The following is a 14,971-nucleotide window of genomic DNA, read 5'->3' on the forward strand; positions in this document are numbered from 1 at the left end:
TATCTGCTATAGCTCTACAGGAAGTTGGGAGGCTGTTTAATTTTAATTACTTGATTTTCAGTGTGTATTCCTTTGATTTTAACTTCATTTTTATTAAGATCGCTATGTTGGGTTTTTGGTGGGAGGGAGTCCTTATTTCTTTTCCCATTGCTGGGTTGTGCCCTGATGCATATCTCCGAATGGTTTACAATGGTTAAAAACAATACAACGAAGAGAATAAAAATGACTTCTTCACCAGAGGAAGACACTACCACAAGCAGCACAATTCTGTCACCACCTGCGTTCTGGAACAGCAGACCTCCAAGGTGTCTCAGCCCTGGCTGTGCTCAAAACAGCTCTGAAAAGTTGGCTTCAGCCTTGGGATCCTGCACGTTTGTCTTTTAATGGCTGTTTTTATTTTAACAACAAATGGATTTTTAAAATAGTATGGTATCCTTGTGCTTACCATACAACCACTGGCACTCATTGTACGGGTGGACAGTTTTATGAGTGAAGGGCTCACCCCTGAGTTATAAATACTCTCCTTTAGTGGTAGCTTTATAGTTTGTAAAAGAAAAAACCCTCTGCCCAATGCCTGTGGAATGAGTCAGGTCTTTTAAAGGCAGGCAGGGTCAGGGATGGGCTGTTCCAAAAGGCAGGCAAAACCACACAGGAGACTCTGCAGCCCAGCAGACACCATCGTTGGATGGATGCGAAGCAATGAGGCCAGCCTTATTGGACAGGCAGGCACAATTGCAGATAGGAGGACCTGCAGATGGCCAAGCTCTACACCATGTGGGCTTACAGATGACAACTAGTACCATCAACTGCACCTGGAAGCCCACCAAGGGAAGCCCCTTGAGAAAGAGTGACACCACATGGACGTAGCAGGTAGGACCGTAACTGCTTTGGCCACCACATTTTGGATCAATTGTAGCCTCCGAGTAGTCTTCAACGGCAGCTCTCTGTAAAGTGCACTAGAGTAGTCCTTGACGTACAACCACAATTAAGCCCAACACCTCCATTGCTAAGTGAGACAGTTAAGTGAATCACTGCAGTTGGTAAGTTAGTGACATGTTTGTTGAGTGAATCTGGCTTTCCCGTGAACTTTGCTTGCTAGAAAGTTGCTAAATGTGATCACATCATCCCAGGATATTGCAAACCATCATAAATATGAGTCAATTTTCAAGCATCTGAATTTAAATCACGTCACCATGGGATGCTGCAATGGTTGTAAATGTGTTGAGGACTACCTGTAATCCACACACAAGACTATAAACAGAGCCACGTAACCCAAGAAAGGGATGAATCTGGGCAAAAGCTTTCTTGGTCACATCTGCTACCACTCCTTGAGCAAGAGCGGAGTCCATTCCCCCTTCCCTCCTTCCCCAAAACTATGCACTAGACCCATCTGGGAAACTGCAGCTGACCAACAGCTGCAGCTGATCAATCTCTGGAACTGGATGGTCTACAGCCACTGAGTCTTGCTGGAGTGAATTTCAGCTTTATAACATGATGTTTGGCTGACTGAACCGCCTGGCATCTTGTAATAGATGGGTACAAATAATTGTAATAAATAAATAAGCTTGTATAACACTACCTAACCCTGGATGGTATGTCACCTTTTGGGACCCTGATTGTGAGACCCCTCATGGCCTTGGAGAAGCTGCCATTGCTAATCCTGGGATAAGGCAAAGAGATGTTGAGAGATAAATGTTGTGCATTCTCTTGAAACACTGCAAAGTTATAAACCACAGCATGGAACGATCTAACAGAATTTGGCTTCCTCGAAGTCTCTGTTTGCTTTTGGTCCTTAGCATTGAGGAAACATGTCTTAATTTATGGAAATGCTATTCATCCTGCTAAATGTTCAGGAAATTCAATAAAGTTTCAGCACTCATACCTTTTTTGGCCAATTATTAATATTTTTGTACAGAATCTGTGGCCATAGTGATAAGAGTTTTAACCTGTGAGATGTTGGGGCTGGGGGAAGCAGGTCAGGACAAGCAGGTAAAAATACATCTGCCCATACACGCGTAATCTTTCCCCCCACATGCTCCTTCAATCAAGCAGTGCTTGGTCCTGATCAGCTGCCTAACACCAAGCAGTCAACTGACAGGTTGATTTTGCTGTGCAAGGACCACAAAGGCTTTCAAAGCCTTCATGATTTTCAGCTATAAAGTAAAATCAAATACTAGGCATAGAATGTCTCCTGCATAAATTTTGTTTTAGAAATTATTTCAAAAGAGAAGAGAATTTCAGATCATTTTTTATAGGGTGCGTTTGGGCTTCTTTCAGCTATGAGGTTGCTGAAAGTAATATATGAACATGGAGTACTGTATACACGGTCCCCTCTCCAGCAGTCTGCGGATTCCCCGGTTTCCCATGATTTCCCAATCCTTTTCCTTTCTCTGTAAAAATCCAGGGAAATTGTACACCCAGCCCTGCATCTTTTAAAAGACCATTTGGGTCCAGCTCTATTGCAAGCCTTAAAACCCTGCAATCTCTCTTCCTGTGTGTGTCCCATGCTAAGGCTCCCTCGGTTCTCCCACTTGAGCCTACTCTGCTTTCATGCCAAGTTCCACTCACCTGTGGATTTCAGGGCTTTTGCTCTTAGCCGACTCCTGCTCTGCCCGCTTGAGGTATTTTGTAAAGCGTTCATTCAACGTCATTCCTGAAGACCCAAAGTGATGCTCTGTTGGTTTGCGATGAGGAAACACCATATTGTTAATATTGTATATAGACTTTAGGACAAGATAAAAGTGGGCTCTGCAACAGATTCAAGAAGCAAACAGTAGAGAAGTGAAGAGGGGGGTGAAGAGAGAAAGAGGAGAGGATCCACCTCACTGCTTAGATGTATAAAAGTCTTTTAACTGGAAGCTCCTCCTGGCACTAAAGCCACCTGATGCTACTAAGCGTGACGTGGAGCAGGAGCCTCCTGAAAAATAAGGAGCGTTCTATGCCACTCTTCACTTTCGCAACTATCCTGCTCCTAGACTTTTTATTCCAGACCCTGAATTTCAGACATTTTAATCCATTTTTTTTCACTGCTTAGGTAGAAGCAGACAAAGAAGTGGAAAGAACAGGAAGCAGACAATAATGCTAAGCCATATGTGGAGAATTGTTTTCTTTCTCTTGGCTCAGAGAAGGCCAGCTATTCCATGGGGCTACAGTCCAGTAACTAGACTGCTCAAAAAAATAAAGGGAACACAAGCAGAAGACATCCGAGATCTGAATGAATGAAATAGCCTTATTAAATACTTTGTTCTTTACATACAGTAGTTTTGTGTTCCCTTTAGTTGTTTGAGCAGTGTATAAACTACTGTATGTAAAGAACAAAGTATTTAATAAGGCTATTTCATTCATTCAGATCTCGGATGTCTTCTGCTTGTGTTCCCTTTATTTTTTTGAGCAGTATATTTTCTCCAGTCTCATCTGTCTCTCTGGGTCATATATGTGTGTGTATGTGGGTCTATGTATAATGGTTGTCTTTTGAGAGCTGAATGCAAAGAAATTTCATGTTAATGTATGCTGATTGTACATTTAAAGTAACAACAAAGTTCTGTTCTGTTCTGTTCTGTTCTGTTCTGTTCTGTTCTGTTCTGTTCTGTTCTGTTCTATTCTATTCTATTCTATTCTATTCTATTCTATTCTATTCTATTCTATTCTATTCTATTCTATTCTTCCATTCCCATATGAATTATTGTGTTTTCTAATAAGGTTGCTGCAATTCAATAGCAAGGCTTCAGAATCCTACAATGTGCATCTTCAGGGCTACACACGTTCTCAGTCACCAATCTTCTCCTTGTGACAATGTTGTTACCATTTGTTCACAAAGGTCCTGCACAATAACTCATGTCTAGAGAGGTGAAGCTGTTTAGTTCTGGGCTAGGCACGTTCACTGTATCTGTCAGTACCACACAGCCATTGCATGGGTCCTTTAGGTCCAGATTCAATACATGTTCCCAATTTGAATGTTTTTTCCTATTGGCTCAACACTAGTAGGAATTTTCTTTGGGGCTGACTTTGAAGATTATTGGGAAAGTTCAATTAGCACAAAAGGTGGTTGCCTACAGCTGGCAGATGAGTAACACTGGTTTTACAGATGCTGTATTGGCTTCCTCTAGGTTTATGGGTACCATTCAAAATACTAGTTTTAACTTGTGAGCTTTTACAGCTTCATTCCCAGATATTTCCCATCTCTTTCAAACAGAACTGTACCATTCCATGTGCTCATCTCAGCATGATGCATAAAGCTCCCTCCTCTGAGAGACTGGGATGCCGGGCCAGCAACCCCTGACTGCGGACTTTCTCTTCAAAACAGCCTCCACAGAGTTTATAACACCCTAAAGTACTGCTGTGATTTCTATCTGAAATACTGATATATGAAAACTGTAAATATATTAATAATTTGCAACAATCAGGAATAAATAAAATGATTTGGGTTAATTTATTTCTGTTTGACTCATCTTAGAAGAAGAACTAAATAGAAGTTCAACTGAATCAAAATCAGCTAAGAGGTAAAATGAAGAAATTGTTCCAGAATCTTTCAAAAACAATTCCTATAAAATAATATAGGAATGAATCATAGGGCTGGAAGGGACCTTGGAGGTCCTCTAGTCCAACCCACTGCCCAAGGCAGTTATCAATCCAATCTCCTGCATGTTGCAGAATTCACTACATCTTCCCTATGGAAGAATTTCCCCATTTGCTCTACTGAAAAGAAACAGAGAACTGTGCACCAATTTCTGAGAAAGCAGCAGTGCCAGGATGGCCTACAAAGTCCAGGGAACTCACCTTTCACGTGATGGACAATGGTCACTATGTGCTGAGCAAAGAGCTCTGAGGGACTTCGCTGAGACTGGGCCGACTGGATGTGATGGAAAATGGAACGGAACTCCTGTTCCTTTTTATTGCTGTGCACCAAATCACGACATAACTTGCGCTCCTGTGCCAAAATCCCACTTGGGCTGTAAAAACATACGCAAAAGATCATGTAAGAATGGTTACAGCTGCCACAGAAGGCTACTTCCAGGCTGGAAATCACAGCGATGTAAAATGTGGCACTCTAAAAGTCAAGAGATTATGGTATACCCACCTTCTGAGGATTATTCTTCTGGTATTATTTCTCCAAATCTAGATCCACACTAATACCATTTTTCTCACTGTAGCCCAGCTTCAAGAGAGGAATGGGAAATTTGTCCCCAAGAGCTGTGAAATGAAAGCCATTCCCATTCCTCTCTTCTTGAAGCTGGGGCTACAGTGAGAAAAAAGATATTAGTGTGGATCTAATATCCATAGTAAGCCACAAGCAATGTTTCAGTAAGCAAGAAACACAGTGTTGCTTTAGTATAAAAAGGCAAGTTAAGCAGTCATTATGTGAAGAAAGGAATCCAGAGTGGGTGGGTGTAGTCATAACATCAGTTCTTCACTATGATGCTGGATAACAGTCAGAATTGATCTCATTGGAAACTGCTGAATAAAGATCAGGATTAGCACAGAGGTCCTGCAACAAATATATTAATTCATGTGTACAACGTATTTTCTCTTCTCTCCCCCACTCCACTAATGTGCATGCTACTTTTCAGACTGGCAAGCTTTGAGACAAAAATGCTGGGCACCATGTACTGTCTAAATACAGGCTTATAAAGGGCTTTTGATCATGCTTAATAAATGAGATTTGAGGCTTCGTTTTCACTGGCCAAGAGAAGAATGAGACTTCTATACCGCTATTAGCATAACTGCATCTGAGTTGACCTGGGTTAAAAACAGCATTAATTAGGGTCAGATTTCAGGCGAGACCTAATAAGCATTTTTATAGACATGCGTAATTTATCTATAATTACACTAAGAGTGGTTTTGTGCACGAGTCTGGAACTCTGGGTGTGTGAGTGTATTAGTACTTAATATTAGTACCACTTAGTACACTTGGAATCTTGCATCCAGTTTTGGTCACATTACAAAAAATACGTTGAGACTTTGGAAAAAGTGCAAAGACAACCAACTAAGACAATTAAAGGCCTGGAGACTAAAATATATGAAGAACAGTTTCAGGATTTGGGTTTAGTTAGTCTAGAGAAAAGAAGGACTAGGGGAGACAGTATTCCAGTATTTGAGGAGCTGCCCCAAAGAAGAGGGGGTCAAATTATTTTCCAAAGCACCAGAGGGCAGGAGAAGAAACAATGGATGGAAATGAATCAAGGAGAGAAACAATCTGGAATTAAGGAGAAACTTCCTGACAGTGAGAATAATCAACCAGTGGAATGGCTTCCCTCCAGAAGTTGTGGGTGCTCCATTGACCGAGGCTTTTAAGAAGAGACTGGACAGCCACTTCTCTGAAATGGTCTAGGGCAAGGATCTTCAAACTTGGCAAGTTTACAACTTGTGGACTTCAACTCCCAGAATTCCTGAGCTAACATGACTGGAGGAGGAGTTCTGGGAGTTGAAGTCCACAAGTCTTAAAGCTGTCAAGTTTGAAGACCCCTGGTCTAGGATCTCCTGCTCGAGTAGGGGGGTTGGACTAGAAGACCTCCAGACCTTCCTTCCATTTCTATTCTGATTGATTGCTTGAAAGAGCCAATCTTCTGGCTGGGTTGATAACTTTGCATGACACCCAGCTCCAATGTGGGTTTTTTAACATTTCATGTATTTTATTGTAAGTCGACGAATGGCTATTTAAGTCAAATACATAAGATAATAATAGCCACTCTTATGGTGCTTCAGTGAGGATCTTTTTCAGTTTTCATTCTGTAACCCAGGTCTGCACAACTTTTCCTCGGCTGAGGGTTACATTTTACTTTTGATTGTGTGCTAAAAAAGCCCCCATTTTTTGAGTTAACACTAAATGTTACCTAAATTATATTTAGTTCATACTTTTTTACGAAGCAACTGGCACCCATGTATTTTTAGCAGCAAGAGCAAGTACAGTGCTCTATAAATAGAAATTTGGGCTTATTTTTAAACAGCTCCTGATTTATTCTTTCTATTGAGAGAGGGAATAGAACAGGCATTCATATCTTCCCCAACCTCCCTTTTCCTTCTTTTCCTACAAAGCCAGACATGCTGAATGCCTCACCGAGCAAGATCCTCATCAAAGGAATCCATTCGAAGGTTGACCTGGGTTTCACGAGTAATGGAAAAGGAGGATTTGCCCGCGGCCAGGCCCTCTCCCCGCATGCTCGTCTTCTCTCTGCTCTCTGGGACCTTTCGGGGTGGGGGAGAAGTTGCCATTTTTTCCTGGCCTGCTTTGTAAGTGGTGACTCGGAAGTTCTTCTCTGGAACAAACCCTCGGTGCCCGGCTTCTCCTCTTTTGGCTGCCTGCCTCTCGTCTTTCTTGGAGGAGTCAGTATAGGACTCCTCTGCCATCTCTTCTGCTTTCCTCGGCTTCTCCTTGGCTGCAGGTAAATAAACCAGGCCTTCCCATTTGCCTGCCCGATCTTCGTCCTGGCTTTTGCTGGAAGCAGGCACTGTCTTCACAAACTTGGGCTCCTCATCCTCATCCTCATCAAAATTGGATTCCTTCCGTCCTTTGCCCTTGACTTTCTTTTCTGGCTCCTCTGCCTCCTCTTTGCCATAGTGGGCTTCCTTGTGGAATTCAGCCATTTTCTTTTCAAAATCATCTCGGACTTTATAGCGCTTTGGGGACTGATTCCCACGATACATCTTTTCTGTATCAGCTTTAGAGGCGTAAGGATCTAACTTTGTTTTACCATCCGCTAATCCCATCTCAGAAAAGCTTCCTTTCTCTTTCATTTTGTCCTTTTCTGCATTCGACAATTTCTGCTCTTTGTCCTTCCCATTCTCAGCTTTTTGTTCTTCCAGGTACCTATGAGTAAAGAGAGGGGATATTTCAGGCAGTTATTCCTGGAAGATCTAATCAAGCCATCTGGAAAAGATCCTGTTGATGATGTGTGACCCATGTTTATTTAGCTTCTTTTGCATTGTTTAACACCTGAACCTGGGAACAAATACCTTAGCAACAGCAATAAAATGTCAATCTTTCTACAATCTTTTGCCACAGCTAGAAGGCAGAAAATATGTAAAAGATCTTACCCAACCTGTGTATTCATTTACAAACCTGTTTCTGAAGAATTAAACCATCAACATTTTCACTTTGGACTGCTGTGCTTTTAAGTAACACACAATGGAAATAAAAGGCTCAAAAGCTACTTCAAATATTTGAAGGCATGTCTCCTATGGAAGCTATAGACAATTCAAAACACAAATAAAGCAAAAAAGTTAATCGGAAAAATACTTAATTGGCTGGGAGGAAATGAACACTTATCAAGAATGGCAATGTTTAACTAGATCTGATGATTTAATCTGATACCAGTGATTATTGCATCCAGCTCTAAAAACAGTTTAATGTTCAATCAGAGGTGGAATTCAAAACAGCTCTAGCTGCAATACAACTATTCTTCCATACTAAATGGGCTTTTAAAAGGAATGTGTAAATTACCAAGATTATCAAATCAGCTAATATTAACATCCGTATATTGATATGGATGTTTTCATAACATGGCGGTTATTTTTAAAACATGCAAGTAACATGCAAGTATACATCCTGCCCAAGGATGTATATCACAACTGTCGCTTTCATTATTTAATTTTTACTGGATGTACAAGTTGACTTTTGAACACACTTGCTAGAAGTGAAGCCCAAGAATGGATTACAAAGGTCGACAAATATTGTGTGTGTTCTTTCAAATATCTTGCCAAATGCTTCTGAAAGCATACCAGAAAGGTTCCGCTCCAGAACAATGATTATAGCAATGTTCTGAAATCTGATTTACATTACCTTATTTGCAATAATGGATGTTTGAAGAGGCAACAGTGTTAAAATTCTAAGCTGTACATTCAGAGATTCAAAAGAGAAATTCAACACATTTCTACAATGTTTATAATACAAAAAAATCCAAAATAATATTTCTGCAGATTTCTATTTAAATTGTGATCAATCTCCTACCTCCTGCCTCTAAAGACATTCCTATGTTATGCAATTTTTAACAACTCTTTTGTATCCATGTATCCTAGCTTACTTAGTTTAAACTATTTTAGAACTCTCTCAGAAAAGAAGAATAAGTTAAAGTTTAAAGAAGTTTAAAATATACCATTTAACATGGTAAACTGAGGGAATATATTCCTGCTATTCCCCATATTGTGAACATAAGCCATCAGTCTATTCAAATTGTACTCTACCTTGGATCACCAAATCTTGTGTTGCCACATAGCAACAAATAAATGATAGCTGTGAAAGCAACCCCAATGCAGCTCTAATAATATTCCAGTAATGTCTAAAAATCAGCTTTTCCTGATAAGAGTACAAAAATTTCCTCCCTGGACAGCAGAGGCCAGAATTAATGGCCACATAGTTGCATTGCACCATTTATCTTGTAAACTATTGCTTTGTGAACCTCTCAGAGTGTGCTGTAAAGCACTATGGAGCAGTATATAAGTCTAAGTGCTACTGCTATTATCATTTTTTTTTTAAAGTAAGCTATTGTTATAAGTTTAGGGGAAAAATACCTTCATGCAGGAGTCCCAATAATTAGTTAGTTAGGTCTGCCCTGCCATTCAATCCCCAATAATGAAAGGGGGAAATGGGTGGGTGAATTCTTCCTAAATTTGCACTGCCCAGTGCAATTTGTGCCATTTCTCTTCAAGGCTGAACCCTACTGGAGCACAGAGCCCTTTCACTGTAATACACATTAAGGATTTAAATCCTTCAGGAAAGCTCAACAAGCATCCTAACGAACTGCCTTCCATTCTTGGTTAAAAATCTGTCCAATTCTAAAAATAACAACAACTGAGAAGTAACTCTTAAGTTAAATACATAAGGCTGAACGTAGGCAAGCCTTGGGATTTATGTACCCTCCCTCTGGCACTGCTCCCAGATTCAGAAGCTTTTGCTTCTCTTTTCAATTAGCGGTGCTTTGCTTCCTAATGTCTGAAAAAATGTGGCTACTTTTACAGGCATTAGGATTAGTGGCACTAAACATCAGGTTATAGTTCATAAAATAATTTGGATTCCACTAGCCACTCTCATCCATGATTTGTATTGGATAAAGCCACAAACTGGGGTTTAATCTAAAACAGAAGTTTAGTGTTTAGTGTCACCAAGACAGGAATACAGAAAATACAAGCCTGAAGTTTCTTCTACTGCCTACCTAACATTAAAGCACAGGTGACTGGTCCATTTCAATTAGTGTGAACAATGCCACTGGCTGGGTTTCACAAAAAGCATGGATTTCAGGTTTCCCTGGCTCCACTGTTCACAATTTCCATTCTAACAATTCATTTCAAGCTTGTTAGCTCACTCAGGCAAAGACCAAATTCCAATTGCAAGCTGTTTTTTTGCTAAGTATAGTGTAATAAAAATTCCATTCATGTGGACAGAACAGGGAATTGGTTAATTTAAACAAAGTTTTACAAGGAAACCCAAGCTCTGTTATGCGGGACTATTTCAGACAGTTCTGGAAAATGCATGAAAAAGGTGAATTCTGGAATGAATCCAATCCCAAATCAAAACTGCATTTAACTTCTTGGACGGCCATTTTTCAAACTATATTTAATGTATATACGTAATTTGTACCTATCAGTAAAATTAGAATGCGAACCACTTGATGATTTATCTCCCAATTTCTAAAATATATAAATAAGGTTATTTTAAAATATTTGTAAATATTAATTTTGAGTAGAGCTTTAAATCTGAAATGTGACATTACTGATATTCAATTAATTTTTAACCAAAAACATCTTCAGCTATTTATGTGAATAATATTATAGGTGGCCCTTGACTTATACCACAGGACACTGAAACCATTGGTAGTAGATACCTGCCGGTTGCCAAGTTGCCAGATTTTGATCACGTGACCATGTGGGGGGAGGGGAAGGTGCTGCAACAGTTGTAAAATGTGCAAGGATCTGTTGCAAATCACTTTTTTCAGTGCCATTGTAACTTTGAACAGTTGCTAAACTAACGCTTCTAAGTTGAGGTTTACCTGTATTTAAAATTACCCAAGTTAAACATGCATTCAGGGTGTGGAATAGTTTCCCAAAATACCTCTTTTATTTCTTCTAATTTAATTTAGTTACTTTTTTCATGAAATGGATTGTATCCAAACGAAGCCTGGTTTAGGTACAGCTTGTTAAAATAATATAAAGTGCTCTTCATTATGATTTAAATCTCACTGGAAGGAATAGCAGCAAATTTAGTCTGGATCCAATTCATTGCTAGCAGCAAATATCCAATAGCAATAGCACTTAGACTTATATACCGCTTCACAGTACTTTACAGCCCTCTCTTAAGCGGTTTACACAGTCTATTGCCCCCAACAATCTGGGTCCTCATTTTACCCACCTCGGAGGGATGGAAGGCTGAGTCAACCTTGTGCCTGGTGAGATTTGATCTGCCAAACTGCTGGCAGTCGGTGATCAGCAGAAATAGACTGCAGTACTGCACTCTAACCACTATGCCACCACGGCTCCACCAAGAGCAACTTATTCCACAGTCACATCAAAGAAAGGGCAATCATTCCATTAACCCACATTATTTTTAGCAGCTAAAATTATGCATCCAGCTTCCAACCAAAAAAGGGAACAATTAATCAATTCCAGGAGTTAAGACCACTTGCCTCTTGGAAAAGGCTGACCCTATTTCCTCCTTCTGAGAGGCCCCATAAATGGAACTGATTGTTGTGGGGCTTTTGCATACTGGGCTCTTCCTGGTTGGGCTCAGGCTGGCTAAACCATGCTCAAACTGATGTGAGCCTGCCTGAAAGGAGCTGCCGCTCTGCAGAGCTGAGCCCAGCTGGGAAGGATTGGAAGATGTTGGACTGGGCTTCTGAAGTGGGCTTGGCCTGGGTGATCGGCGTCTGACTACGACTGATTGGAGAGGGCTCTTTAGCGCTGGACTCCGCTCTTTGGGACTCAACTCTGTCATGGCAGAGGCCCTTGAGGCTGCGCTGGTGCCGTAGGTTCCCACATCCTGCCAGGGTTTTGACCCCTCTGAAGACTTGACATCCTGGGCAGTTCCTCCTGAGAAGGGTTGTTCCTTGGAGTCATCCCCTTGGTTGTCCCCAGCACCTTGGGACCCCCGAGCCTCCTTAGATTTCTTTTCCTTTAACGACCAACGCTTGGAGGACTCAGCTCTGCTGTGATTAGAAGATGACCGAGATGATGAAGACCTTCTTGAACGATCGGATGATGATTTGTCAGAGTTTCGAGAATGACTTCGGGATCTCGGAGAGGGAGACCTTCTCTTTGGTGACCGAGAACGAGAACGCCCCCTTCGAGGGCTGTATGTTTGGCGGTAGTTTTGCCAATTAGACCTGTAATTTCCATAACCACCTCGGTTATATTGGCCCCACGGGTAGAATCCTCTATTTCTTCCACGGAAGTAATAGGGTCTCCGATAGCCTCTGTTATGACCTCGAAAATCCCGGTTCTGGTATACTCGCTGATGGTTCCTCTCCCTGTTATGAGATGGAGAATATGATCTTGAGCGGGACCTAGAACTGAGGAGAAAAAAGATATTTGGTAAATATACATAATACTTTTCAATGTAATTCAAAACCCTATTCTTTCTTGCATGACAGGATAAAGATTCCCTTTCTAGAATTTCTTAGAACAATCCTCCTTACTAAAAAGCTACCATTAAGAAGAATTTACCAGCTAGAAGAAATTGGTTACTGCAGTTGCTTTGATTTTCCTACAAAAACATTATTAAGATACACGGGTACTGAGAAAGAGGCAGTCACTTCTAAATATCAACTACAATGGATTGAATTGAATTTAGAATGAATGAATGAGCTGGAAGGGACCTTGGAGGTCTTCTAGTCCAGCCCTCTGTTCAAGCAGGAGAACCTATACTATTTCAGATAAGTGACTGAATCTATCTTTGTAGGAGTAGGGAAATAACTTTAAAAAAGGAACGCAAGGAAGATTACATAAACAAGTTTGGCCCTAGGAAAGAGGAAGGGATGGGAAAGAATTTCAAGGTAATCTTGTCTTGATTCACTTTTGAGAAGGCAGAAGGTAACTCTGTCAGGCTTTCAATATTCTATTATTATACCCTATAAGAGAATTCCAGTAATCCTTGTGATGCCTCTTTCCTGACCTACCCTACCCTACCTCAAAGGACTATCAGTCTTTTAAAACTCCTGCTGCAATAGAGAACAAACCTGGCAGGGATTGAATGAAACCTATAAATTAAACCCTGAAAACAGAGAAATTAATTTAAAAAATGAACAGAACCAAGTTTGATCTATATCACTGTAGTAAAAAAGCTGAAATCTACTATAAAGCTAAACAAAGCCTTATGATTATAAATCATATAACACTGGAGGTGTACTTTGTGACATGTGTAAAGTTTTGAGCAAGTCCATTTTATTTTGCTATAAATGGTATAACTAACATCACCTTAGAAAGCCAATGTAGTTCGAAGGCCAAAACTATGACTAGGGAAACCCAGATCCTGACTTTGGAACATACATACTCAGCCTAATATATCTTGCAGCACTGTTACAAGGATGTAAGTCAACATAAAAAGTCACTGCTGTGTAGCAACACAATACACCTTTCTCCCTGATAAAAATAGGAAAGAGACCGACTTACCTGGGATACTGTCTCATTCGCAAACGGTTCCAGGAACATAAGACGAAACAGACACACAGCCTAGTGCATCCAGTGAAAGCGAGCTAATTAACAGTAGTTCTAAAAGAACTAATCAGCCCACAGAAGAACCAGTCCCCAAGTGGTTATGTTAACAATTACTGAAGACCAGTTGCCTGGAGGTTGTTCACAAAAATCATTTCGAAAGACACGCTAACGTGGGATGCAGCCCAAGTTGTACAACAGCAAAGAAGGTTTTGTTTGGCCTAAATAATCAATAATAAAATCACTCCACAAAGTTAGGAGAAATGAAGAGAGAGGCAAATGACTGACTCATACCCTAAACAGGCTGTCAAACTGAAGAAAATATAAACTCTCCAGAGAGAGATACAAATATAATCCAGCCAATTTTCTCAACCGAGTCACTGAAAGCAACCAGCTGCTACAGCTTTTTCTTCCGCCAAAGGATTATGATCCGCAGCCATTATCCTGAAGAAATGAATCCTACCTCTGAGAGATTGCTAAATTTCTCCCAAATGATTTGTACATGCCAGCTTTTTCCATTTTGCTTCTTTAATCAAGCCATTCACAAAACAAAAATTTCTCCAACAGGTTTCCACATCTAGACACATTATGCACACAGAGATGGTTTCCATTTGCTTTTCTGAATATTGCTGCATATTCCCAGCCTTAGGCAGATGTTCCTATTGGTTTTGCCCTCTGGAAAGAAAGCCCTTCAGTTTCACTGCAGAATACAGTTGTCTTTCCCACATGTTTCTTTAAAAAACTACCTTCTAATTATTAACAATTACTTGTGTCTGTAGCCTAACAAAACACAGAATAATTTCAATTATTTAAACATGTAATTAAATACAACAGGAAGCAAAGAAAAAGAAATCTGTTCGGAGACTAATTGGTTTCTGAAAAGCAGAGTAACCACATAAACAGGCAAGGCATGTCCCTAAGCAGCTACAGTTGCAAGAAAAAGTATGTGAACCCCTTGGGATTACGTGGAGTTTTGCATGAATTGGTCATAAAATGTGCTCTGAACTTCATCTAAGTCACAACAATAGAAAAACACAGTCTGCTTAAAATAATACTACACAAACATCAGATGTTGCCTCTTAGGATGTTAAATTTGGCTAATTTCTTCGCATCTTCCTCATCAGCAGGATTCCATGCTGTTACATCCGGTGGATTATTAACTATGTCCCACAGTCCTTCTGTACGCAAAAGTATATTACATTTTGTAGACCAGGATACATAGTTTGTTCCATCCAGCCGGGTTATCATGGAAAAATTTGCTGCTTGTTCTAGTGCCATCTTCACTTGGATTGTATATCACAAACACAGTTTGTACTATTCACATTAACTCTCAGTT

At 40.3% G+C, this 14,971-nt stretch overlaps 1 protein-coding gene across 3 annotated transcripts in view; it reads right to left on the reverse strand.

Annotated features, from left to right (window-relative positions):
• Positions 1-14,971, reverse strand: part of THRAP3 (thyroid hormone receptor associated protein 3) — a 49,514-nt gene that overhangs the window by 6,766 nt on the left and 27,777 nt on the right. For all 3 annotated transcript variants that reach the window (XM_070950155.1, XM_070950154.1, XM_070950153.1), the window contains exons 4-7: positions 11,613-12,494; positions 7,055-7,804; positions 4,777-4,949; positions 2,569-2,674 (exon numbers count right to left, since the gene is read on the reverse strand). In XM_070950155.1, the coding sequence (XP_070806256.1) occupies positions 2,569-2,674; positions 4,777-4,949; positions 7,055-7,804; positions 11,613-12,494 (1,911 nt within the window). The remainder of the gene's footprint in view (positions 1-2,568; positions 2,675-4,776; positions 4,950-7,054; positions 7,805-11,612; positions 12,495-14,971) is intronic.

This window comes from Pituophis catenifer, unplaced genomic scaffold, assembly GCF_029215685.1.
Source record: "Pituophis catenifer annectens isolate HBS135680 unplaced genomic scaffold, rPitCat1.0.hap2 SCAF_9, whole genome shotgun sequence".
In the NCBI taxonomy this organism is placed as follows: domain Eukaryota; kingdom Metazoa; phylum Chordata; class Lepidosauria; order Squamata; family Colubridae; genus Pituophis; species Pituophis catenifer.